This window comes from Rattus norvegicus, chromosome 17, assembly GCF_036323735.1.
Source record: "Rattus norvegicus strain BN/NHsdMcwi chromosome 17, GRCr8, whole genome shotgun sequence".
Taxonomy (NCBI): Eukaryota; Metazoa; Chordata; class Mammalia; order Rodentia; family Muridae; genus Rattus; species Rattus norvegicus.
Window position 1 is genome coordinate 28926677 of NC_086035.1, and position 26932 is coordinate 28953608.

General features: G+C 42.0%; 2 protein-coding genes across 22 annotated transcripts in view; one reads left to right on the forward strand and one right to left on the reverse strand.

Moving 5' to 3' along the window:
• Positions 1–25142, reverse strand: part of Fars2 (phenylalanyl-tRNA synthetase 2, mitochondrial) — a 427082-nt gene extending 401940 nt beyond the window's left edge. For 5 of the 21 annotated variants that reach the window (XR_010058866.1, XM_063276399.1, XM_006253823.5 and 2 more), the window contains exon 1: positions 24790–25142. The gene's annotated coding sequence lies outside the window, so the exon portion shown is untranslated. 21 annotated transcript variants of the gene reach the window in all.
• A 93-nt stretch (positions 25143–25235) lies between these two features.
• The window catches only part of Lyrm4 (LYR motif containing 4), a 115389-nt gene continuing 113692 nt past the window's right edge, over positions 25236–26932 (forward strand). The window contains exon 1 of the mRNA NM_001400908.1: positions 25236–25688. Coding sequence (NP_001387837.1) covers positions 25603–25688 — 86 coding nt within the window. The 5' untranslated portion in view covers positions 25236–25602. The remainder of the gene's footprint in view (positions 25689–26932) is intronic.

Below are 26932 nucleotides of genomic sequence, written 5' to 3' on the forward strand. Positions count from 1 at the left end.
AGAAGAGCTAGAAGAATAACTCTACTTTTAAAACCTTTATAATACATACATTGATAGGGGTTCAGCTTGCACTTTCCCATACCAGTCAAAACAGTTCTCCATGGGCTAGAGAGATGGCTCAGTGTGGAAAAGCACTTGGCCTGAAAGCCTGAAGAGCTGAGTTTGATCCCCAGGTTCTATGGTAGAAGAAAACAGCCAACTCCTGAATGTTGCCTCCAACTTCCATATGTGTAAGTGTACCAGCACTTACACAGTCACATACAATAACATACACTAATGATGAATAAACAGGTCATGTTCCTTACATTATAAAATGTTAGCAAGAGTAAAATTATAAAAGTAACAAGAAATAAGACTAGGAATCTCTTGCCTAATGATCAACACATATCTCACAATGTATACATTTTTTATATCTACTTCTACAATGTTTCATAGTGAGAAGAATGTGCATTCTTATTTATGGTCCTATATGTAATTTGCTTTCAGTGAGCCATCCAATAAGCATTCCATGGACTATTACCATAGCCTTCTTTCTTCATTTCTTTTTTCTTTTCTTTTCTTTTTTTTTTTTTTTTTTTTTTCGGAGCTGGTGACCGAACCCAGAGCCTGCTCTACCACTGAGCTAAATCCCCAACCCCTTTCTGCAACTTTTTAAATTGGCACCAAAGGAACTAAGAGGGGATATTAGCTACTAAGGCTAACCTCACTGGCATCAACCAATGATACATCACCTAAACCATGGCATGCCAACATCATCCAATCACATGTTATCTGAACAGTACTGACACACTAGAGCTCTGTAATTCATGCAGAAAAACAGAACTGTGAACAAGTGAGAAAGCACAATTTTTCCTGTCTTGTTTTCAAATACTAACATCTTACAAATAAGCATTTCTCTGTGTGTGTGTCTGTCTGTCTGTCTGTCTGTCTGTCTGTCTGTCTGTCTGATTGCTGTGTGTTTGTGTGGGTGTCTCTATGTGTGTCGGCATGTCTGTATATCTCTCTGTGTCTGTATTTTACCATGGATTAAACACAGGGTCTTTGAACATCATAGGCAAGTGCTTTACCACTGAGCTACATCCCAAGTCAATGAATTTTTAATTGCCAATTAGTTTATTTTTACTGAATATTTTTTATTTACATTTCAAATGTTATTCCCTTTCCCAGTTTCCCATCCATAAACCCCCATCCCATCCCCCCTCCTCCTTCTTCTATGAGGGTGTTGCCCCACCCAATCTTACACCCCTTCCCGCCTCCCTGCACTAACATTCTCCTACACTGGGGGGTCCAGCCTTGGCAGGACCAAGGGCTTCTCCTCCCATTGGTGCCCAACAAAGCCATCCAGCCATATGCGGCTGGAGCCATGGGTCAGTCCATGTGTACTCTTTGGATGGTGGTTTAGTCCCTGGGAGTTCTGGTTGGTTGGTATTGTTGTTCTTATGGGATGGCAAACCCCTTCAGCTCCTTCAATCCTTTCTCTAACTCCTCCAATGGGGACCCAACTCTCAGTTCAATGGTTGGCTACGAGTATTCGCCTCTGTATTTGTCATGCTCTGGCAAAGCCCCTCAGGAGACAGCTATATCAGGCTCCTGTCAGCATGCACTTCTTAGCATCAGTAATAGTGACTGGGTTTGGTGGCTGTATGTATATGGGCTGAATCCTCAGGTGGGGCAGGCTCTAGATTGCCTTTCCTTCAGTCTCTGCTCCAAATTTTGTCTCCATATCTTCTCCTATGAATATTTTTGTTCCCCCCTTTTAAGAAGGACTGAAGCATCCACACTTTGGTCATCCTTCTTCTTGAGCTTCATGCAGTCTGTATGTAGATTGTATCTTGGGTAATTCAAGCTTTTGGGCTAATATCCACTTATCAGTGAATTATATGAAATAAAAAGTTTCTGCACAGTAAACAAAACTATAAACAGAAAGCCAAACTATACTATGGGAGAAAAAAATCTACCAGCTATAATTCAGACAGGAGATTAATATCTATAATATATAAAGAACTATAAAACTTAAATACCAAAAATTACTCATCAACAAAAAGGCTAGAAAAATGAATGGTCTGTTCTTCAGAGAAGCAATACAAATGTCCAGTAAGTATTTTAAAAATCTTAGCATCCTTAGCCATCAGAAAAATGCAAATTAAAACCCATTTGAGATTCTATCTTCTGAATGGCTATCATAAAAAGAAAATAAAATAGAACAGCCATTATAGAAATCAGAAGTTTCAAAATAGACTATCACATTACCCAGCCATACTCAGCTCAAACACAAAGGAATGTATATCCTCTCATGGAGACAGCTGCACATCCATGTTTATTTATGCATTATTCACAACAACACGGGATCATTAAAAGGTGGATAATGAAAATGAGTATACACAAGGAAATTGTATTCAGCTAAAAAACAAAATTAAATCATTAAATTTGTAGGAAAATGGATGGATCTAGAAAGTATTACATTGAGATAAGCCAGACTCAGGAAGACAAAACTTGTATGTTCTCCCATACAGAGAAAGGAGACCATGAAGGGGAAAAAAAAGCACTGAAGAGAAGGGTACAGTTGGAAGGACACATGTGATTGCAGTTGAGAAAAGAGGCTGGGAGACAGAGAGCTACAGGGAGGGAGTGGGTAGGTGTTAGGGATGTAAAATGCCACAGGTGACTCCAGAGGGTAAAAGGCTGCATGAGGGAAACTAGGAAGCTATCAATGAACTTGGGAAAGATGATGCAATGAGGAATCTGATAAAATTAAACATTCCTAAGTGTTATTTGTTAAAGTCTATGCAAAAAATCATAAATAAGCCATTGACAAGCAGAACCCTGTTAATTGTTCTTGGAAAAACAATATTGCAGGGGAGTGTGGGAAAGGACAGTCACACACAGAATATGGGGATACGTGTTATTGGAAATTCATTTTTCCAATCATATGCCCGCCCCCACCAGACTCTCCAAAGGCTTCTGATAAACTCTGTAGTTTTAGTGACTAAACTACACTAAAGTACAAAGAGATCACTATTGCCTTAATTTTATTCCAATGCATCAACCAAAACTCCTCGAGAAAGCACAACAGTAAATACTCCACAGTCCACTTTCTGAATGGAAAAATGGGAATCCCCCAAGGCCAGAACAATACCAAGACAGAATTGCAAAAACCTCTGTAAGTTATGAAAATACATTCCACTCCAGAGAAATGAATATTCAAATGTTGAGGTCATTTTAAATAATCAAGGATTGGAAAAGATCCAGTAGTGTAAGAAAAAGAAACTGCTAATAAAAATTTAATTGGATACAATTTGGGAAAATCCATCTCATTTTTAATGCATATATCCTTTAATCAGCAATTCCATCATAGCAATTTGAACCTGCAAATAGACCTATTAAGAAGAGGAAATAACGCACAAACAAGAACATTCACTAAATGAAAAGAAGAAGGAAAAAGTATGTATCTGTATGTCTAGGGACTATCTAAGTAAAGTTAAGAAGAGCTAGGGACTATCTAAGTAAAGTTAGGAAAAGCTCTTGTAACAGCTCCATCCGGGAAATGGTTTAAAACATGAGTGAGGAATTGATGTGTATGCAGCACAGCTGACCTTGTGGAAGTAATGCAAACAGAGTTCATGTGCACGCAGAAGACAAAGCATAACAATTATGAGAGCTAAAGGCGGAGGCTCGCTTTCTTACACACACATTCTACCTTCAGAACTCCACAAATGCATCACAGCCTAACGCTCATGACCTGGTGGTGCTCTCTGCATCCTGTGCCCTGAACAGCTTTTGGGGCCTCTACCTGACAATCTCCTAGTCACTTCCGCCCTTGCTTTCTCTCTCACTAAAACTGAAACAGCATAAAGATCTTCTGTGCCTTCTTTCCAGATGAGTCACCACAGGCACCAATCCTGATCGGCCTTTCGAAAATGAAGGTTTATTTGGCTTTCAAAGTCCACGGACTTCCAGGCCTGTCCAGTGTTCCACATAGGCTCGAGTCTCCATTTTCTCCCAGGAACTGTAACCCACGCTCTAGCTAAACACAAACTGTAAGTTCTTCCTAGCACCAAACCTAACCTTTCCTGTGTCCTCTATCGGGGCTGTATAATTCGTTCCATGAACGTGAGTCCTCCCCACCCGCACTGGTAAAATGGCCTGCAGCCCTCATCATCACAAGGACCAGCACTTACTCAGAAGCCTTTCCCTCATGTCCTCCCAAATGGTGCAGTCAGTGTATGTGCGGACCTTGGGCACAGGCTGCCCTTTAGGCTATGCATTGCTTCTTTCCCCTCCGTATCCAGGCCAGGGTACCTCCTGCTCTTCCTTGAGTCTCTTGAACTCAAAGATGTGTCCACAGCAATCTCCAGAGCAAGGCATCTGGGGAAAGGAGCACTCTTTCAATCCAAAAATTCATGTTGCTCATTAAATAGCTGCAAATGCATTTTAAAATCACTGATTCATATGTACTGCTCTACAAGGTGGACCAGTGTCTTTAGGCTGATAAACCAGAACGTATTTTAAAAGTGTGACTGTTTTGGTCTTTCTTGGCAGAAACTGGTAAAAAGTTTGAATACCAAGTATATACTCCAGAAATTCAATCTTAGCACCTGTCACTTAAAGGAAATTTTCAAGAATTATTATTTTCTTAAATGAGAGAAATGATCAGACTCAGGGGGAGACATAAGGTTAGTGATGGCCAGAAGCGGTGAGTAAATTGGATGGCTCTGTGTCCTTAACAAGAAGTGTCTCCCATTTCCCAGTGTGGGACAATTAGTGGGCTGCCGTCATTTTAAATGACATGATCACTGAAGACACTCAGGTGTCAGTGCCGTATATTGGCCTAACAGTGGCTATGGACACAAGTTTTTCATGCATGGCCAAGCTTGCAGGCAGGAAGTAGAATGATTACTGAGCGCAGGAAGTGACAGAAATTGGAATCACTGTATAGGATGATTTAAAAATCACCTCTTGGGTGATTTTTTTTTTTCAGAGCTGAGGACCAAACCCAGGGCCTTGCCCTTGCTAGGCAAGCGCTCTACCACTGAGTTAAATCCCCAACCCCTCGGGTGATTTTTAAAACATTCTGAGGAAAGCACAGTGGTGCTGCTATCCCATACTGTCAGTGCATGTTTAGTGTAAGTATACACAAAAATGGCTAAAGTGGGAAACGTTTCTGTTATATGCTTCACTACAGCAAAAGCATCCACCCTGAAACATGGCGACAAGGTTTATTTTTAAGGCAGTAAAAGGTGCAACTCTAAGCTCTTTTTATCTCTTATCCTTAGACCTGAATGAGAAAATATAAACACAACAGCCACCTATCAGGTATGTCAAACATGTTATAGGTCTCCATCATCCCACCTGAGCGGCATGTGCTGAATGATCTCAGCAAATCTGATTAAAGTCTTCTACTAATTCCTCATTAAAGCTTACCTTTTTACTTGGAAGGGCTATGGTGTTAGTCAAGTTCAATGTGACAATTCTCTTTTTAAATCTTACTCTTCCCTTGAAGACTGGTTATCCTCTAGGATCAGCCCATGCTGCTGCTAGCCACATCTCATGAAAGGAAAATCCACACAAAGTGCAGAGCACCTGAACACAAAGTAAATCCAGCCATGTTTCAGAAGACAGTCTCTCAAAAGTAAGCCCAGGAGGACTCCAGTCAAATCAAGTAATGCAACTAAAATACTAAAACCAATGACTACACAGAAAACTCAGTCAGACGTCATTAGATTATTTAAGACTATCAGATTATTTACAGATTTCAAGTAAATCATACAGCCAAACAACTATGTGTAGAAAGTGAGTGATATGCACAGTACCATCTTCCCAGGGTCTTTCTAGCCCTAGAAATTACCAGTGTTTGCTGGCACAGTAGTCAGTGACAATGTTTTCAACTGTCAGAAATGAATAAAATCTTATCCTAAAGATGTATGTTATCAAGCAATCACTAGCCATCTGTGACTGGTTAATTAAAATTCTATGAAACAGAAAGTCTGTGCCTCCGCTCCGCAGGCAGGCTACAAGCTCTCCAGAGCTGCTGTGGCAGTGGCAGTGGCTGGCTTATTAGACAGAGAAACAAGAAACATGTCCACCACCAGACTGCCTGCTAGACCCCCTCCAGAACTACTCAAAACACCTAAGTGCCTTTTTCTGAAACACACCATCATCCTGCTTCCTTCAATAAATGTTTGTACGGTACCTGTTTTGTGATGGACACTGTGCTAACTATAGACAGAAAGGTGGCAATTTAAGAAAGAGACTAAGAGGAACCTTAAAGGTGGGAGGGGGAAAGTATGTTTTTAGATTTAAAAAAAAAAAAAAAAAAAGACAGGGGAAGCTTATCTAAGGAAGCAAGGGTTAAGCCCAGATTAGACCAATAAGTCTTCATAAAAACAAGACACAAACCAAGTTCCAAGACACTGGGAACTGAGCACCATGGTACTCAGGGCGCGAATGGCTAAGCATATTCTAGACAGTAAATTTAGTATATTTTGTAGCTGTCTCATTAACTTGAAACACCAAGCAAAGTATTTATCTGACATTCACATTTATTTCAAGGGGAAATTGGAGCACAGCCCATATATAACCCAAGGCACCCTCCTCCTTCCTTTAAATCACCTGTCTTTTGGTAATCTCATTTCTTGACGTATCAACTTCTGAGTGGGCATGTACAAAAGAGCTATTAATTTTGTTGCTTCCTAACAGTGGAAATAGAGATGTGAATGAGCTTCTAAATCACCGTGAATTTTAAATGGCCGTGTCCTTCCACACCACTGTTATCATGGGCAGTAGAGATATTTTCGTCACAGGAACTTCTATTTAAGGGCATTGTCATTATTTCCACCAAAGGCGAACAACCACACAGCCTCCAACAATTCTGAGCTGCTGAGAAGAATAAATCAGAGTGAACAATCCTTTCTACTTGGTGGCAATTGGTAGGCCCCTCAGCACAGCCACTATGGGAAATGGCAGGGGGAGAGGGTTAACAATCCTCAGCCTTTAGAAGACCATTCTGATGACAAACTTGAAACTCTGTAATTCCTCAGTGCCTGTCTGAGAGGGGCTCTAAAGGTATCTAAGTAGGGAAGCAAACCCTCAAAGAGTAAACCCAGCACCAAGGAAAATAAATCTAAAAAATTAGCTCTTCTGTGTCTCCAGCTTACCAATTGCGTATCTCAAGACCTTTCAACCTCAATTCTTTTAGGTAGAGATAGGTTTTAACTTATGTGAAAAATAAAACCCACTAAACCATAACATATGTATCCAGCAACTCCCGGGTCCATTTACATGAATTCTGAGGTTCTATCATCCCTTTCTCTTTGCCTTTTTCACTGAAGTTTTCTGACATGAGATCATCAGGTCCCTTGTGGTATTCACTACAGTACACCAACTTCAACCCAAGCCATCTTTGGAACCCACGAGCCCCTGCAGAAGGCCCATGACCCCTGAACAGACTATAGGAAGGAGAGCTACAGAGGACCACTACAGCCTTTGTCCTCTGGTATATGCAGGTTCTCCTGAGCATGACAGGAAGATGCCACCCTCCTCTCTTCTTCCATGGAGCTGAGCTACCCATGTATTTCTCTCTTTGCTGAATCTCTCTTAGGGGAAAGAAAACAGAACCCCTTCTGCTAGAAAGTGTTTAAAAATGCCACATCTCTTACTAACTGAAGAATCAAATGCAAAAGACAAGCCGTGACAGGCTTTCAGTCCTGTGCCCTATTGTACTCAAGATGTAAAGCAAATTAACAGGACTCGAGACAGTAAAGAGCTGTAAATGACAATGCCAACGAATGTACTTTAAATCCACACACCCAAACATTCACGCGCAGAGACTCTCTGTCTAAACATATTGCGATAATTAAAATTCAACTTCTTTCAAGTAAAGGCTCACTAAGGTGGACATTCTAAGTAAAATATCAGACTATGACACTCACGGTGCCCACTGTCTCAGAAAAACAAAGGAGAGAAATCAAAGTGTTCTTAGACTCTACTTCCAAGTTTCTCAACCTTCCGATACTGCGAACTTTAATACAGTTCCTCATGTTATGGTGACCCCCCAATAATAAAATTATTTTCATAACTACTTCATAACTGCAATTTTGATACTGTTATGAATCACAGTATAAATATCCTCACTCCTCGCAGGTTGTGAGTCACTGCTCTCCACTGTCTCTGGGGGTAAGGAGAGGACAGACAGTTTCATGTCACCTTAGACTGAAAAAGGCAGGAAACGTCACTATTTATGCCTGTGGACACACAAGCTGGAGAAGATCAGGACTCACTGTAGACCTAGGATGACATTCAGTCCTGCATTTCAAGATGATAATGAAGTAACTCGAAGTGTCAATGGCTGGGCCTCTGTGAGCTGACCTGGGTTTGGAAAGTGGACTACACCATAAAGGAAGAAATGTTTTGAATAACAACTGTGCAGGTTAAACAGAATGGGTCCTCACACCAACTCACAATTACTTGTTTCTCAGCACTTCTGTCACTTACTCGAGTAGGGATTGGAAACAGGCTATGAATGTCCTTAAAATAGGAGCTGTGAAATGGACAAAACTATGTTAGGGTTACATGGGCAGCGGTGCTGAGCATGTAGAAAGCAAACATGTTCTTCCATGTTTCAAACTAAACAGCCAGTGGGCAAGCCAAGTACCATGAACACTGAAAAACACTTCCCCTAAACCTGGTACTCTGATAAGATGCTAGTACACAAGAACTCAGTTCAGATTTAGCATTTCAGCACACTCTATGCCCTATGAAGATGACTTAGAAAGCCTCTGGGGCCGGGTGTGCTGGACTTAAGTTCTGCTTCACACTGCTGCGACTCCACAGAGAGCTTATACCTTTCTCACAAGCACATGTGTCCTGGGAACTCTGAAAGAAAGCACACCTACAGCCATCCATTTGGAACTGCTGCTCCTTTTCCTTCCTCAAACAGGCAGCTCTAAATCTCTGAAGTCTTTATTTCAAATGCAAGCCATTCTGCAGTTCTACATGGCCACTTTAGCTGGGCTTCAATGTCTTTTAAGTCTTTCAGATGGTCAAAGGTCAATAGCTGACTTGTATCGAAGGGATGTCTGCACCTGACTAGTGACAAAACATCCTGTGAACCAGTCACGTCTACACATGCATGAGCTTTAAACAAAACTCTAAGGCTCTCACTCCTTGTAGCTTTATTCCACACCTCAGTTACCAAATAACTGAGGAGAAAAAAGAAGTTAATTACAGAGTGGCATCCAGTTGAATCTGGCTTACGTACCAGAAGAGGTAAAGAATTTCCTTGTGTCACAGTATTCTGAGGTTGGGGAGTGAATGTAGTTGGCACATATGAACATTATTTCAAGGCATACCAATCAAATCTGGTCCCTGGGCTACACTGTTAATAGTCGGGAACATGTAGATAGAAAGAAACCTGGTCCTTCTCAGCTGATGGAGTGTCACCAAATCTCCTCTCCTTGGAGATCCCAAGCCCCCAACAACCACCACTTACTTGCATGATTGCTGATCTAGCCAGGTTGGAGGCAGGAGCATCTCTGTTTCACCAGTGGTTGCCCAGCAGTCCATGCTGCACTGGACGATGCAATCAATGTAAACTGAAGCTGGAGCACCAATGCTCTGTGACTCTTAAGAGGTCACACCCAGGAAACCCATGCACGGTAACTACTGATCATCACTATCAGCCTGCTATGCCTCGGCACCTAGGAGACACACACTGACCCTGTCTGGATGGGGTTTCCAGAAAGCTTTAACTGAGGAGGGAAGATCTGGCATGAATGTAGCCACCACGCCCTGGGCTGGGATACAAAACTAAATAAAAGGAGGAAAGAAGCAAGCAGGCTAAGGACTAACACTCATCTCTCTGCTTCCTGATTACAGATGCAATGTCAACAACTGTCTTTACTCTAGCTCCCGTGAATTCCCTGAAAAATGAACCCTCACCCTCAATGGAAGCCAGAATGAGGCCTTCTTTAACCCTTTTTAGGAGGCAGGGGACAGGTGTTTGTCACAGCAATGAGACTAATATTCCACAGCAAGTTTAAATTAACACAACCTGAAAACACATTTAAACCATGTAAGGAAAAGTACATTCTAGCACAGCAACAGAGCACACTATAGCATATATGGCACCCGGGCCTGGTAACCACAGCTGACTGGGGTAATGGCCAATACACAGCATCCCAGGGAAGGTCTTCTCATATATCTTTGGCCCTGCAAAGATTCAAGTTAAAAGTCTAAGTACACATTTCTATGCAGTCAACTCAATGTGAATTTACCATGCTTTTGTACAGTAAATTCCACAAAATCAAACTCACTCATCCTAAGTTTCTACCTACACTGTAAAAAGACATAGTTTATCGACAAATATCTTTCATCAGTTCCCAGGGCCTCGTGCACAGCAGGCGAGCACTTAACACTAAGCTGCACCCTAAGCTGCACCCTAAGCTGCACCCTAGCCTGTTTCTACTTCTCTATCTGAGAAAAGGTCTAAGTGCTCCTGCTAACCAAGAACTTGTCACTAGGCTCACGAGAAGCTGAAACTGACATCCTTCTGTTCCTGTCTCTCAAGTACCAGAGACTGCACATATGTGCCCATTTTGAAACCTTTACTGTGCGTTAAAGAGCCACAGGATAGCATCTCTTGAGGAAACAATGAAGAGTACAAAAGAGGCCCTGACTTCAAAGACTAGGCTAGCCCAGCCATGGGCTATAGCTGCAATTTCATCAGAGGCGTGCGCTCTGGGAAGAACTAAGGCCATCTGTCCTCAGCTTTTCCTAACCAGTGGATAAAGTGTGAAGCTATTTTAAAATATTCCTGTAAGGCACACCCTCCAATGACTCTGACAGATTGTGGGCACGTGCTCCCTGACAGTAACTCTACAGCCCATAACCGTAATGTGTAGCCAGGATCAACCACTGCTTCCAACTGACAATTTACAAGTTTTCAGCAGTGTGAAGACCCAAGATGACTCAAACTGCCTCTCAAATTGTCCACAGCCATTCAATTCAGCTTTGAATCCATGAAATACCTAGTACTCTACTCAAAAAACGTTCTGCTGTATGTTTCAAATGCTATTTCTGCAGTTCAAATTGTATCTCAGACTTAACTGCAATTTTGGAAGCCACACCTACTCTTAAGTACCTAAATTTCCACACATTGTCACTTTGCATGCAAATACTACATTATATGAAATTTCATTATGAGTTAAAATTTGAGATGAGTAAAAACATTATTTAATAAAAATCATAAAATTTTACAAAAAGTTGTCTTAGTATTCTATTGCTGTGAGGAATAGCTGGAAGCATGTTGGCATGAAGACAGATTATAGTGCTGGAGCGGTGGCTGAGATACATGCTAACCCATAGGTAGAGAGGGAGGGAAGGAGACAGACAGACAGACACACACGCACACACACACACACGCACACGCACACACACACCCTGAGCCTAGTATGGGCTTTTGAAACATCCAGTAATGCACTTCCTCCAAAAAGGCTACACCTCCTAATCCTTTACTCCTTCTAAACAGTTATGAACACACCATGGGGTGTTCTTATTCAAATCAGCACAGAAGTGAAAAGCCAGAAGCACTGGCCATTTTCAGGAAGCTCCTAACTTAGCTTCATGCTTCTGTATAAAGTGTGACTAAAAAGCACTTTGCCAGCAAGTTAGGATATAAATCCAGGCCATGGCAACTGCAACATCTGATTTGGCTGAATAGATTTGCTGTTAAGGAACTGAAAGTATGAGGTACATACATTATGAGAAGACGTGTTTAACTGGCAAGTAAAAAGTCATGGTGTAATACTCACTTTGACATGTCTCAAGATTAAAGACAAGATTAGTCCTAAAAACTGCTTAGTAAGAGAGGCAAAGTTCAAGTAAAGGGCCCATTCTGCCTAAGTTTCCCTAAGCAAAGTTCTCAGCACACTTAGCCAAAGAGTTCTGAGTGCCGTGCTTCAGCGCTGCAATGCACGCAAGGTGTTTGCATCATCCTCCCAAGTTCAGAGGTTCAATGCCACAGGGCTGGTAAGAAATGGCATGAGCAGCCAATTACAGGGGCTGTGAACACACAGGTCTGCCATTTCATGCAGCTACCTGGGCCTGCTGACATAATGTCCCTAAAGTCTACTTTTGTTTTGTTTTGTTTTGTTTTGTTTTGTTTTGTTTTGTTTTGTTTTAAGATAGCGGCCTCACTACCAATAATGGACTAAAACTATCTTCCCTTCTCCACCTGGTACAAGAGCCCTGGTATTGAGACGTTTCTCTTGGCTACAGAACAAAAGACATGATAGAAAACCAGTAGACAAATAAGACCAAAAGTGATCCATCTGTCAGTTAACATAGCTAGGAACTGAAAACTGACAAAGTCAGTATGACCTTCATGATGACTCAAACCCTTTGTCCTACACAGAAACATGAAGGGAGTACATGTGTGAGGGAAGGAAAGACTTACAGACACACTGGAGTTCAAATCCCAGCTGCACTGTCGATTGGCTATGTGGCACTGGCTCATTCGTGACTACTCTCAGCTCCAGTTTTCACATATATAAAACAGAACTCATGTTTCAGCAGAGCTTTGTGAGGATGAAGTAAGAAGGCTCAAAGCTAGGAAATCGGGTATTCAGAACCGAGAGCGGTGTCGAGCAGACAAGTAGCTGGGGGGGGGGGGGGGGGGGGCAGGAAGCAATGCTCTCGCTCAATGGCCCAGGCACAAGTCATCAGTATACTCTTTCTCAAAACGTCACAGCTCTGAACAAGCTGTGAGCACACTGAGGCCACAAAGGACAATAGCTGATGGTAAATTATGGAAAACTCTGTTTCTGTGCTACACACCATAGCTAGCCATGCCAAACTGTGAAGCAAAGAGAAGGAATGAATGTGACTAGCCAAGAAAAGAGCCTGAGAGGCTCAGCCATCCCACCTCAGGGAAGGATGGAATACTTAGCCAAGAAAGAATCCAAACCCCCAAAACATGCTGTGCTTTGGGCTCAAGGTTCAGCCTTGACACCTCAGCAAAGTAAGCTCCCCTGCGAGCTTATGATCTATTAGGAAGCAAAGTGCTGTTTTCTCCAGAGTCCCCATCGGAAATTGAATGTGAGGTGTGCATAAAGTGTACAGCATGGGTGAGCGCTGAATATATCTGGATTTATTTCCACTACTCTGCCTGTGTTTTTGGTATCTAATGTACTCTTTACGAGTCAGATCCTGTCAAACTCACAGAGCAAAACTTGAGATGACCCAATCAAAAGACAATGAAAGACATCTTTCAGAAGACATCTTTCTGTTTCCCTCTTGAATATTTAGATTTAATTTCCTCTTGCAAAACTAGACAGAAGAGTACAGTAAGCTACAAATGGAGATACAGATGCTTTAATTTTCACTAAACTCAGGCTTCAACTCCTGTATAGCATTCCCTGTGTGTAAACTGCTAGCTTACTGGGGAAAAGAATGAAGAAAAAGAATAAGAATACCATTGGTTTACCTCCTGCTTGTTCATATATGAGGAACTGTATTATCATTCTCAATCTTAGGGTTGGTCAGCTGAACAGTAAGTACTCAGAGACAGTCAGTGGAGTTACAGATTCTGAGTAGCAAAGAAAACATGTAACATGAGATGCAAAGTTCTATAGAAAATCTGTCAAAAACTCTGCAAGTGCTACCACATTTGAGCAGCGGTTAGCATATAACTCTCACAGATTGATAGAAGAAAAGCCAGCTTCCCAATGATGTATACAGCTATTAAAAGCAACACATTAACACTTTTATAAATTATTATTATTATTATAGTTCAAATAGAAGACAGATGTATATAAAAAGGAACATGATCAAAAAACAACACAATGACTTCTTCAACATAAATACATTATCTACAAATAAGAATCCCTTCAAGGAAGCTTGAAGGAGCCCCTGCATGCATGGAGAGTAAGAAATGTAGCTGCCTCCCTAACAGCCTGGGACAGGAGCTGATGTGTGTTCCATGCCGTGAGACAGACCACGAATGTGCACCCAGAAGGCACGGAAAGCAGAAACAAGCTGATAGCATGTGCACAGGACTTCTTTGGGGACGTCCCTGTTGCTGTGCGCAGTGGGCACTATCTGGCTCATGGGTTGTGAAGAGCAAAGATCGCCTGGCGTGAGCAACACGAATATGTCTGCTGTGAAAGCACCTCAGATGAGCCAGGAGCAAAGAAAAAGGACACAGCAAACCCAAGAGGAACCGTTCACTCAAGGAAGATGGAGTTGGAAGGACCAAGTCTAGCTTTCTTTGTGTTTTGGAAAAGCTCAGGAAAATGTCTGCTAAACTTCTGGAGGACTAATCCACCCAGCTAACACAGAACCACTGAATCCCTTTACTCTCCTCCCCTTAATCCTGCCAGGAGACCAGTGGAAGCAGTCCAAATGAGCACAGAAAGAAAAAGTCAAAACTGAACGATACAAAATAACTATATGCCACCACAATTTCCCATGGCTGGGTCCACGGGAAATGGTCCTTGGGAGAAGGCATGGATAAGAGACCAAGTTTCAATTGGGAGAGTATTACACCCACTAAGTGAATATCTCAGGGGGTGTGCTCAACATATGGATTATATATACAATATCACCAAATAACAGACCAAAATGTTATGGTAAGGATACAGGAAGACAAACATACTGATATATCCACAAGGTATCTTCCCTACACTGCAATCAAGTCTGCTAGCAAATACACGGGAGCGAAGCAGAGGAGGGTACTATGACTGCATGATGGTTAATCTTGTCAACTTGATGAGATTTAGAACCACCATGAAAACAAATCACTGGGCATGTCTGTGAAGTACTACCTAGATTAGGTTAACTGAAACAGAGAGACCTACCTCGAATGTGACTGGTACCATCCCACTGCCTGTGGTCCCAGAGTGATAGAAAGGAGAAAGCTAGCAAAGCAAAAGCATTCATTGTTCTCTGCTTCCTTACTGAAAATCCAAGGTGATCATGTCGGTGGTCTGTGTCCCTGAAACATTAGCCAAATAAACCCATTCTTCATAATGGTGGTTTTATCAGGCATTCTGTCACAGCAGCAAGACAAGTAACACAGAATCTATGCTTGGTGTGGAGAGCAGGGAAGCTAAGAGGAGGATTCAGCGAAATATACACAGAACAACAAACCGGAAGTCCTAGTGGAGGGCTGCGAGCATACAGTCTGGTGAAATATCAGGACACAGTAGGAGAAATGCTCAACAAGGAGACTTTTGAGGAAATCTGCTCAATCCATGTGTGACTGCAAATCCCAGCTGTACCCCTTATTGTCAGGAACACCAAGCATGGCTCCATGGACAGCTCTCCAGCAACTGGTGCTTAGTAAGTCAAGAGTAGTTCCCTTAGTTCGCAGGGAGCTGAACTGCGAATGTAGAGAAGCAGAAGCACGGGATCTATCCAGGCAAAATCACACACAATTACAGAATTAGCATTACTTAAATACAAGAATTCTGCTAAATGAAAGAAATCAAAAAAACAAAAACTAGAAGTAAATCATGAAATTACCACATTAGTAAGATCTTGCACTGAATTACTGACCAATTGGCAAAGATTTATGGAAGCCTATGCAAATACCCACTGAATCCACTGCAAAGTATGGTCAAGTTACTAATTTACCTCTACATGTATTCTAATAACATACTGTCTAGCACATAAACAAAATCGAAGCTGCATTAAATGCAAGATAGTTTACTGATTGCTTATCTTACCAAGGATGGGAGCCAAAGATGACCTGATCCCTGATATTAGCACAGACTGAGAAAACATGCTTCAGCCACATTAGTGAGGGGCTAAGAGGAGGCCTTGAAGCCAAGGAATTATCAGGCCAGCTGGGAACTATCACGCTAAAGAGGCAGAGCCGCTATTCCTTGATTAGGAAGTCGTCGGGGGCTCTCAAGCTACTCTAGTCTAGGGGAAAAGTAAGTTTTAACTCTGAAATAGATCCACCTCTCTTAAGACCAGATATATAATTTCAATAAACAGCATAAAATTCAGCTACATGAAACACTAATGAATCACGTCACCATGGTAGCTGCATGTTTGAGAAATGGGATGACATTCATGTGTTAGACACTGTAACAGGTGGCGCTGGAGCACACAAGAATTCACAGGAGCCCTTCTTGCTATGTCAAAGAACAGATAAAAGTAGTGCGGTCCCCCTTGCACCCAAACGGGCTGGAAATCACTATGCCAAATGACTGAGCTGACAAGGTCAGGAATCTTTTTTGGTTGTGTTGTGTTGTTTTGTGTTATTTTGTTTTGTTTTTGAGGTGAGTGTTTCTGTGTAGCCCCAGATGGACCCTACTCCCTCTGTAGACCAGACTGGCCTCAAACTCACAGAGATCCATCTGCCTCTGCCACTGCCTCCCAAGTGCCACCACTGCCTGGGCAGGAATGTTTTAAAACTCTCATCAATTTTCCAAAAGTTGCAGGATCTAAACATGGCATGGAAGGGGGGTAAGGGGGCAGGGGGAGGAAGAGAACCTGATACAAAATTGTGGAAAAAAGGCTGTGGGATCCTCACCAAAATAGAAAACCACAGGTCATCCTCATCCACTACTGAAGACAGGCTCGGCACATGTGTGCTGTGTAGGGATAATCACTCACTATGGTCACTCTAACAGTCACACCAACTCTAACCTTCTTAAACACAAAACCAAAGAGAATGCAGACTAGCCAACACTAGGACAACAAAAGGATTAGAAATGAATGCTCACCCAGGGTAGAAAGATAAAAAAAAAAAAAAAAAAAAAAACCACAGTAAATGTAAATTATTTCTTAGGTTTATTTGCACTACCAAATTGTATGTGACATGACAGTATATAGAAAATGCCAACATTTCAGGATCTAACAGTCTCCAATTCAAATAGCAGTATCATCTGAACTTGCTACTATTTAAAGGCCCTAAGCTTCAGCGTGAGTTTCTGGTTTTATTTTTGCCAAAATTTGGGTAACAATATCTGTTTTATTTATGCGATATGAGAGAAAGTTCCTGTCAGACTCCTTTATTAATGTCTGGTAAATCTTTTAAAGAAAGAACCCCCAAACTTGTCAGTGACCATCAGGAAAATCTCTACCTGAAGCTTCAGGCCATATTCCGCTGACATGAATCATTTTGCCTTAGGGGCGCCCTGAATTGGACACCCTGAGTCAGCCCAGGAAAGACAACAATAGGCCCCTCCAAAGCCCAGGCTGCAGAGCTGCAAGGGGAAAACTGAGAAATCTATAGATGCCATGTCGCTAACTCTGTGATGTTTCTGTACAATTCACAATCTGTCCCACAGAATCCTCGACATAAGATTGTGATTGGACATTAACTACACAGCCACAGTTCCTGTATTAAATGAAATGACTGAAGTAGAACAGTACCCCCAATACCTGAGTTCAACCAGCTGATCATGCACAAAGAGTGTCAGCCCTGAAGCAAAATATCCCTTTTGCCGAACCCCAACACCGGCCTCCCACCAAACAAAATCATGGAAATAAAGACAGGATAAGCCAATTGGGATAAAAATTCTGAGTTCTTAAACCTTTTCTGTCTCTACAAACAAAATAAATGATGGCTTTCCCTTATGAGAATGAGGCCTGGTTTCAGACACAAAGGCTTGCAGATGACAGTCCGAAACCGTTACGAATAGTTCCAGGATCAAACTGTCTGCACATGTTTGTGTCTCTAAGACAACGGAGGTACATGCCAGTGTCCCAACATAACTATTAGGTCACTCGCCTTCATTGATCTCAAGTATCTTGGGTTAGAAAATGAATAATGTCATCACCCCGATGTCAAGTGAATCCCCCAAAACAAAATGAAAAGTTTGCACAGCTGTGAAATACAAATGCCTCTCACAAAACATACAACCCTCCCCAGATACAGTAAAACTAATAGCAAGCCGGGATCATGGCATGTGTTAATAGCATAGCATAGGATGTATTAGGGAGTACCTCCATCGTAAGTGACAGTGTCAACAACTTATGAGAGTGTACCAGACACTTCACTCAAAATCACTAAAATTGTGCCAATAAAGCAGGCTTAAAGATAACACAAATTTAAGAATAAAATACCAGAGTAAAAAGTACTTAAAATATGCACTACTCTCCTAAAAGAACATGATGCTTGGCCCATTAATACACTCAGAGACAATAAAATCTATCCCAAGCCCTGACCAACAGAGAGCAGTGAACAAACACTATGTCACACAGAAACAGTGCGTGTTACCTACAATGATCAGAAAGACAAGAGGCGCAGAATCTAAAGACTTAAAGCTTCTTTTCTTTCATCCACTCATTCATCATAAAATGGTTACTAAGCATCTATGTTATGATTACAGTGATGAACAAAATAGACATGGTCTTCTGTTGTGGGATTCGCATACTTATGTAGAAATCAACTCTTAGCTAGTGTAAGACTAGATAGGTTAAAATAGAGTGTCCAAGCCTGACAAAAAAAAACAAAATCAAGGTTTTTGAAGGACAGGATCCTTAAGGCCATATACTTGTCAGAACCACAACCTTATACAACAGTGACTATGTAAGGATTTGTATGCAATAACTGCTCAACCATATTATTGATTCCCAATTATCTTTGTAATTAATCTTATGGATGATGTATTATTTTAAACATCAATAAAACTTTCATTTACCTATAAAATTATGTATACCCCTTAAAGTCACCTCTGTACCTCTCAAAGTCATCTACATACCCATCACTTTAATAAACTTCTAGCATGTAAGGCACAAATATTTGACACTGCAAAGCTTCCAGCTTATTAGCAATAAATATCATTATTCTTCAGCAAGTCTTTGTGACACTAATAACCTATCATTATACAGACATATAATTTTAAATCACAGAGATAAGGGAAAGAATTAGCTGTTAAAATCCATAATGAAACCATGAGGGTGTGACTTAAATTACAACCAAGGAACAGTCACTCAACAAATGACATTTAGTCTAAATGATCTTAAATCAAGTGAAGTCTGTGAGAGATGAGTGGTTATTCTAGAGATGTTTTTGTGTACAAACATTCTTAAGTAAAAAGGATCTTAATCTATGTGTATACATAACAGATTTCTGTAAAACAAATAAATGAAAATATCCTAAAACTTCCTAAGTAGCAAAGACAACCTCAAAATATGTAGCAATGAATTCTAAACCAAACCTTTAAAAAGCTGAAGCAAGAAACTCAGATTTATTTATAAGGAATTTATTTATAACAGTGTTATGGTTTGGGTGTAAAATATTCCTCATAGGCTCATATGTTGGGACAGCTGGTCCATAGCTAGCAGTGCTGTTTGGGCACAGGAATCTTTAAGAAGTGAGGGCAAGCTAGAGGAAGAAGGTGACCTGAGGGTGTAGGAGGTTGAATTACTATGACTGCCTAAGACCCTTCATTTTTAGGACCCAGGCAATGGTCAGGGAAAAGCAGTTAAATTCTGTCAAATTCACAGACAACTAACAGCATGATGGAGTCGCCTGCCAATTTTCACAGGTGAGCCGCTTAAGAGTAGATTTACTAGTTCATTCAACCATCGGTGTTTGTTAATCAAACGTTATGCACAAAGCTAATATGAAGTATTGGGGGAAGGGTGATAAGCAGAGACAGTACCTATTCTCAAACCTTCAGCCTAATGTCCAAGAACAATATTAACTGAATAACCACATAAAGAAGCCTGCGACTCTGGCAAGACTACCCTAGAGAATTTCGTGGCTCTCTACAATAAACACCCCCTTGTCTTCACTATCTGTATTTCAGTGTGTGGCCTACACCAACATACTCATCCCCCAACTTTCATGCCTACCCACTGAGAGCAGCTGTACACACCTTGCCTCTAAGTCAGGCAGGTGATTCAGACTAAATAATCATAACCCTGTTCCTGATGTCATATCACCTCATAGATGAATGAACATGGATGAGGACAATGAATGAAAAAAATTGACTGGCCCCCCTTCTTCTTCTCAGGTTCTAGAAATAAGCACCCAGCAAGTATTAGTGGTACAAACCAAGATAGGCTGAAAGCTGAGGGATTAAGTAGGCATTGAGAAGACTTGTTAGGAAAAAGAAGAAAACCAGGTCCTTGGCAATGGCACTCAAACAGGCAACAGTAAGGCTCCATCAGGAACCAGAACCCTGATGTCACAGGGATCAACAAAACTACTGCAAAGGTGTGACTCGGCATGACTCAGCTGTCTGTGGTAAGTCCTGTCACTCTCAGCTGAAAAAGCACTATACAATTCTGAGGCACATCAAAGTGCAAGATGTGCTTCAATTAAAGAAGGTGCATTCACATAGTAGTTTTAACTACGGTAGGAAGGAAGAGCATTCAAGGTAGCTGGCCTAGCCCAGCCTAGGTATGGGGCAGAAAGGAAAGAAGTTCAAAAGAACTAGAAAATCACATATGAAAATAATGATGGATGGAACAGGCTGGAGAACTGTCCAGGGACAACAGGCAGGGGCTTGCAGTCAGTGCCGAGTTCAGACTACATCCTGAAGTGCTGCTGTGTGTCAGAGGGAGACAGGCTCAGAAATCACAGTCTACAGTGTAACAAAAACAAATAATATATATGGGGGGGGGGGGTTGCAGGAATATACAACAGACGGGCCCTGTAACAAACATTTTATTTCTAAACATCTCTCAAGGACACAGAAAAAGACCACTTCAGAACTCTTCTCAGCCGTTCAAAGCAGAAGGACATTAAATTCAGGGTGGATAGGCCTAGGGCCCCGATGCAAGCTCTAGGAGTGTGATGCTACCCCTTTGGCAGGTTGCCCAGGCATGTTTGAAAAAGCAGGCTGTGCAAGCCAGGAGGAGCAAGCCAGTAAGCAGCACTCCTCCAAGGCCTCTGCCTCTGCTCCTGCCTCCAGGTGCCTGCCCTGTTTGACTTCCTGCCCTGGTTTCCTTCATGATGAACAGGGATGTAGAAGCAAAGGCCAAAATAAACCCCTTCCTTCCCAAGGTGCTTTGGTCATGGTATTTCGTCACACCAATAATAAAACTAAGACCCTCACACTATGATATGCCTCCATAGACTTAAAGCACAGTCGTGAGGCAAAATAAACCTTTCCTACTTATCATTAGATTGTTTCACGTATACTGCTTAAGTGACAGAAAGCTGACACATGGAATCTTTGTCTCAAAAACTTCAGAAAGAGGGGTTGGGGATTTAGCTCAGTGGTAGAGCGCTTGCCTAGCAAGCGCAAGACCCTGGGTTCGGTCCCCAGCTCTGAAAAAAAAAAGAAAGAAAGAAAGAAAGAAAGAAAGAAAGAAAGAAAGCAAGCTTGCTTCAGAAAGAGAGTGTGCAACATGCTAAGCTTTCTCCAATAGCACTACTTCTAAACTTATGTTTCTCTGAAAATTACTATGATGATAATTTTCCCAATAAAGTTATCCTCATTAACCAAACCTAACTCTGTAGTACTGTCTGCCAATATTTCTGTAATCCACTTCACAAAAGGCTCGTATTACTTAAACATTATGAGTTAATTCAAGCTAACAAGTGCACACACATAACAAGTTTACAAGCTAAATTTCTTCTGCTGTGCTCAGCAAATAAACGTTTTGGTTAATACGTTATGAAATATTAAATCACATAAAAGTATTCACTGTGGTGGCAAAGGCATCATGCATGAACTCTATGCAGGGACTCTCTAGTTAATCAGAGTCTCCAGTATAATTTCAAAGACATAATATCCTACTGAGAAATCAGTTATTGTAATATCACAGACCTACAGGCTAAAGGTATAGATCGATGGGAGAATGCTGGCCTTGAATACACAGGGCCCTGGCTTTGATCCCCAGAAGTAGAAATAATGCAGACACTAAGTGTCAAGTACATTAAGACTCTGAGGTAGCATTTCTCCAGTAACTGACAAACATTAACAGGATCAGCACAGCAAAGCTCAAGTGTTTTCAGTAAACAACTGACAGGCACAAACAGGAAGTGAACACTCTTAGTCATCATTCAAAAGAGTCAATCACAAGTTCAAATTTATCTTTAGAAAGATTACTAAAATGGGATGTTAGTAAACTGACTAGTAAAGCCCAGTAAGAGAAAATAAGTCAATAGCTATTATTATTACAGCTAGTTTGATTAGTGCATCATTCTCATACACGTGACACACAAAAACATAACAGCTATCCTTCATATGTAGTAATAAAAAGAGGATGGTATTCTCTGTATATCTCTGGGTTCGAGGCCAGCCTGGTTGGTCTACAGAGTGAGTTACAGGTCAGCCAGGATACACAGAGAAACACTATCTCAGAAAAACAAGAGGAAGGGAGGGAGAGAGGGAGAGAGACAGAGACAGAGAAAGACAGCGAGAACACAAGAGAGACAGAGAGAGCAAGAGGGAGTGAGAGGAATCAATTCAATTTCAAATTCCTGAAGCTGGCACAGAAGACCATATGTATGAAGTATAAGAGCAAGCAGTACAGCTAGACAGGACACACGCTCAGCCAGCAGCCAGTAGGCCCATTTTCAACTGTCCAATCCCGGCTAAACCGTCTACTGTCTCAGCTTGCCTTTCCTTCGAGGTAAAAGCTGTCCCCTCACAGCTTGCAGAATAATTGCCTGAGATCACATGAGTGTTCAGATGACTTAGTGTCTTCTCACTGCATGCCCTTACCCTGAGCTCTGGAAGGAAAGAATCCATTCCCTACCATAGTCTTTAAGCTACGGTTTTATTCTCTCTAGCCTCAGGAGAGTCTCCCTTCCACTCTTTCCAAGATAAAAGGAATGCTTTCTCCTCTAAGAAAGCACCTCCACTTCCATGCCTCTAAATGTTCTGCTCCCAAGGCCCAGCTCAAATCTGAATCTTCAGAGCCAGCCTAAACATAACCTCCACCTTAATGGCCCTAATTCTCAGGGATCCAAGTTTCACCACCCTAGCAATATCCACTGGCAAGGGAACATAACCAGGAGGCAAGAACAGGTAGACCTCTAAGTTCAGCCTGATCTACAGAGCAAGTACTAAAACAGCTAAGATAGAAAAGAAAGGGGAAGGGGAGAGAGTTGAATAGCTTTAACTAATGTCATGCATATTACAGCCATTAATTTGAACAAAGAAAAACAAAATGGCATGAGAATCAGGCAACATATCCAAAACCAAACCAAGTAGGTGATAGATCTTAACAATGTGATCTGAAAGTGTTTACAGAAAATGTCATTGGCAACAACATAATCATCTACTCAATAGCTTACAAGTAGGTTATTGAAATGATTATAGGACCTCTTGAATAATGTTTAATCACTATGATTAAACTCTCATTAGTCGATTGTGTTCAATGCTAGTACCCAGTCCAAATCCATAGCCTCTGACAAATTTTACCTAACATTAAGAAGCTATCAGTTTCCTACTCTCAACTGCTCTTTTGCTGACAGAGCTACTGCCCAAACTATTTTAACTCTGAATATCCTATAAGCTGCAATTGATCACACAAAGATAAACCACGTAGATAAATTATTGTATACATTAGAAATTAACTCTTTTGTAATTTGGCATAAATTGCATACAGTAATTATCCTAGTTCACTTTCAAGATTAAAGTAAAATACATTAAAATGTATCCACCACTCTTTAATGACAAGTCAAAAAAATTAAAACTCTACATCCTTCTCACTCTGGTAATTCTGTCTATTTGTAACTTGCAATGTGTAATTTTTCCTCATGCCTTATACTTTATATCAACAGCAATCAATATGTTATTACCTCAAGAGACCACAGCTCAGCTCTGACTCTGTAATAACCTGAAAACCTACTTTACAGTTGTCAGCCACTTAAGACGTTCGTTGCAAATAAAACTCAATGAATCTCATTAAACTTGAGTCAATGACTGGACCAAACAAACAGAAGGGGAACAAAAGTGGGGCAAGTTATGTTTTCTTTATTTAAAAATTAAATTTAAAACTTAAAAATCTATTTTGACTAAGACAAAATCAAACAAGGGCTTAAGAGTGTTTCTAAAAGCACTGTGTCATGAATATCTTTGAATACCACTACATCAAGACTAGTAGATACACTTAGATTCAAGGACAACAGGTTGCAAACACACTAAAGTGCCCTGCATTAATGATCCTGAAAACACAAGTTGTTTCGAATAGAACATGCATCGTTTCAAAACTTGATACACTAAAACAAACGACAAGGCATGGTAAGTTGCCTTTAGAAATTACTCTTTGCTGTGTTTAGAGGCGGGGGATATGAAAGGAATGGATCATTGCAAGATCTTAATATAAAACAAGACCCAAAACTAACAAGTGCGTTCCAAACACAATAACCAGAATTATCGGAAACTTCTCTTCGCACAGTCCTAAAATCAAGGAACAAACCAAGAAACTTACTTTAGTAAGTTGGTTCCTAATAGCTAAATGCTGAGGAAAACCCTGTTCTTGTCTTGGGTCTGAAAGGATGCCTAAGAAACCCCCTAAAGTCCTAAGAGTTCCCTAATTAACCATGACATTTAAAGTCGAGACTTTTAGCTTTTTTTTACACACTGCTAAATTGTGTGCTCTTAATCAAAAAAGTAGTGCATGGTGTCCCACACATGTAATCCCAACACTGGGAAAGCTGCGACCAAGAACTCAAAGGCAGTCTGAACTACAAAACGAGACCCTGTCTCAAAAATTTAAAAAAAAAAGTGTAAGAAAAAAAGAAAAAAAAAACAAAAAATAGTGTAGCCCCTTCAATGAATATCCCGGAAATGGAAGTCACAGCCGATTGCAAAATGCATAACAGCAGGCGACCTGACACCTCAACTCTGCAGCAAGGCCAGCACTCACCCAGCCTACGCCGGGGAAACACAAACGCGGGTGTTTCGAAGTCCGCAACGCGGCCACACGTTCAATCGGTAGTCGCTGAGCTTAACCTCAAGCTACCCAGACACTGTGCGCGCTGGGCGCCGCCATCTTGACGGAAAGAGGCCCGGGCCCGAGGTCCCTTGTGCCGCTCGCCCAGAGAAAAGCCGGTGCTCCAGGAAGTCAATAACTAGTCACCTCTGCACCTCTGGCGCTGCGTCCCCCAACCAAGATGACACTTATAACCTCAGGCTTCCAACCAGGCCGAGTCAAATCAAAGTCACCCTCGCTGTCGCGCACAGCAGGTCAGGCAGTGACAAAGACAGCCGAATCGGGCAAGGGCGGAGCTAAGGGGTGCGCTTCGTCACCCAGGCAACCGGGCCTGGGCAGGTGTAGGGGGCGTGGTGTCCGGAGACAAAAGGGTCCAGGCCACGCCCCCAGGCGGTTCGGAAGGATAAGGAGGCTGTGAGCCACGGTGTTCGAGCCCGACTGTCCTCCGGAGGAGCGAGCCTGGGGCTGGACGGCTTGGCCTCCTGCCGGTGGGGCAGCCTGAGAGGAACGCAGAGGGTCCAAGTTACGGGCGCCTCCCCTTAGCTGCCCTCCGTCCTGCCTGCGGCGCCACCTCTCGCGCGGGGCGCGTGCCAGGCCGCAAGCCAGGCCGAGCCGCTGCTCCTGCCTTCCAGCGTGCTTTTTGCATCGTTTGACATTTCTGTTCAGTTAAACTTGGCACCTTTACGAAGAAGGACCTGTTTGGTTTTGTTGTTAGGTTTTGATTTTTTTTTTTTTTTCGTTTCCAACATGGCAGCCTCCAGCCGCGCACAAGTTTTAGATCTGTACCGGGCGATGATGAGAGAGAGCAAGCATTTCAGCGCCTACAATTACAGGTGACCCGGGGGGAAGGCCGGGAATCGGGTGCCCAACTCTGTTTGTGGGGGTCGCGGATCAGGCGGCCACAACCTTTGATAGTGACAGGCTCCACGTCTATGACACTCACGTGCAACTACCCACCCCCAGGTGTGACCCTCAGAGCCGGGGATGGGAGGAGCCAAGTACTTGCCCTTCAAGTCCTGGGACATCTTCCCTGAGCTGACACCCACGTAGGGGCTTTAGGACCATTGGTCTGTGCCTTGTTTCTGAGGTTCGAAGTGATGGACGCGAAGCTGAAGTGAGAAGTTAGGACAAGGAAACACAGCATACATGAAACTTGCCTTGAGATTACAAGAGTGGAAGCAGTCGGTCCAGACCACGTGGCCACAAAACTGAAGGCTTGCCCTACAGCCCCCTTTCATTTCACTGGTGTTTTAATTCCCGACTTTGGTTCCAAGTACCAGATGCTTTCTTATTAAAGGATGGTAGAGAGAGGCTACGTATACAAGGAGTGTTAAAGGTGAAATTTGTTGCTAAGCTTTTAAAAACTGAGTTCTTACTTGATCTTGCCTCGCCGAACTGAGATCTTCCTTCTAGATCCTAGAGTCTAGGACAAATCACAAGGGGACTAGAGCATCAATTCTTCAAAAACATTTAAATCTTGGGTGTAGTTTAAGTTATACATAAACACAAAAATTATGTTAATGAGGTAGTATGTGTGCACCACACTTTCATGCACTAAAGCTCGTACATTTTAACTCAGCCCGTTTGTCCATGCTTGGCCTGTTGTCCCACGTGTGTATGAACCCCTTATACTTGCCATGTGGTTCTGGTACACACCTTTCACCCCAGCACTGGGGAAGGAGACAGAGGCAGGTAGAACTCTGAAATTGAGGCCACCACGGACCACACAGAGAAACCCTGTCTCAAGAAACAGAACAATACACAAACAAGGACAACAACACTCAACCTTGAGTCCTTCACCTTCATAGTCTCTGCTTTGAAACTTCTGGCCCAACATTTCTGTAGAGCCTTTAGGGTTTTTCTGAGATTTGATGTCTTATTGATTAATTACCTAAATCCTTCGAGATTGAACCATACTCCTCAGAACAAGAATGTGATGAAACCAGGTCATTTTCCCCCAGTTAAATGAATGTTTGCAGTTACTTCCCAAGTGTTTCAGTTACTTAACAAGCATTATGCCCATGGGTGACTGACTAGGCTATGGGCTGGGGGTCTCTTCGGTTAACTCCTGAAACAG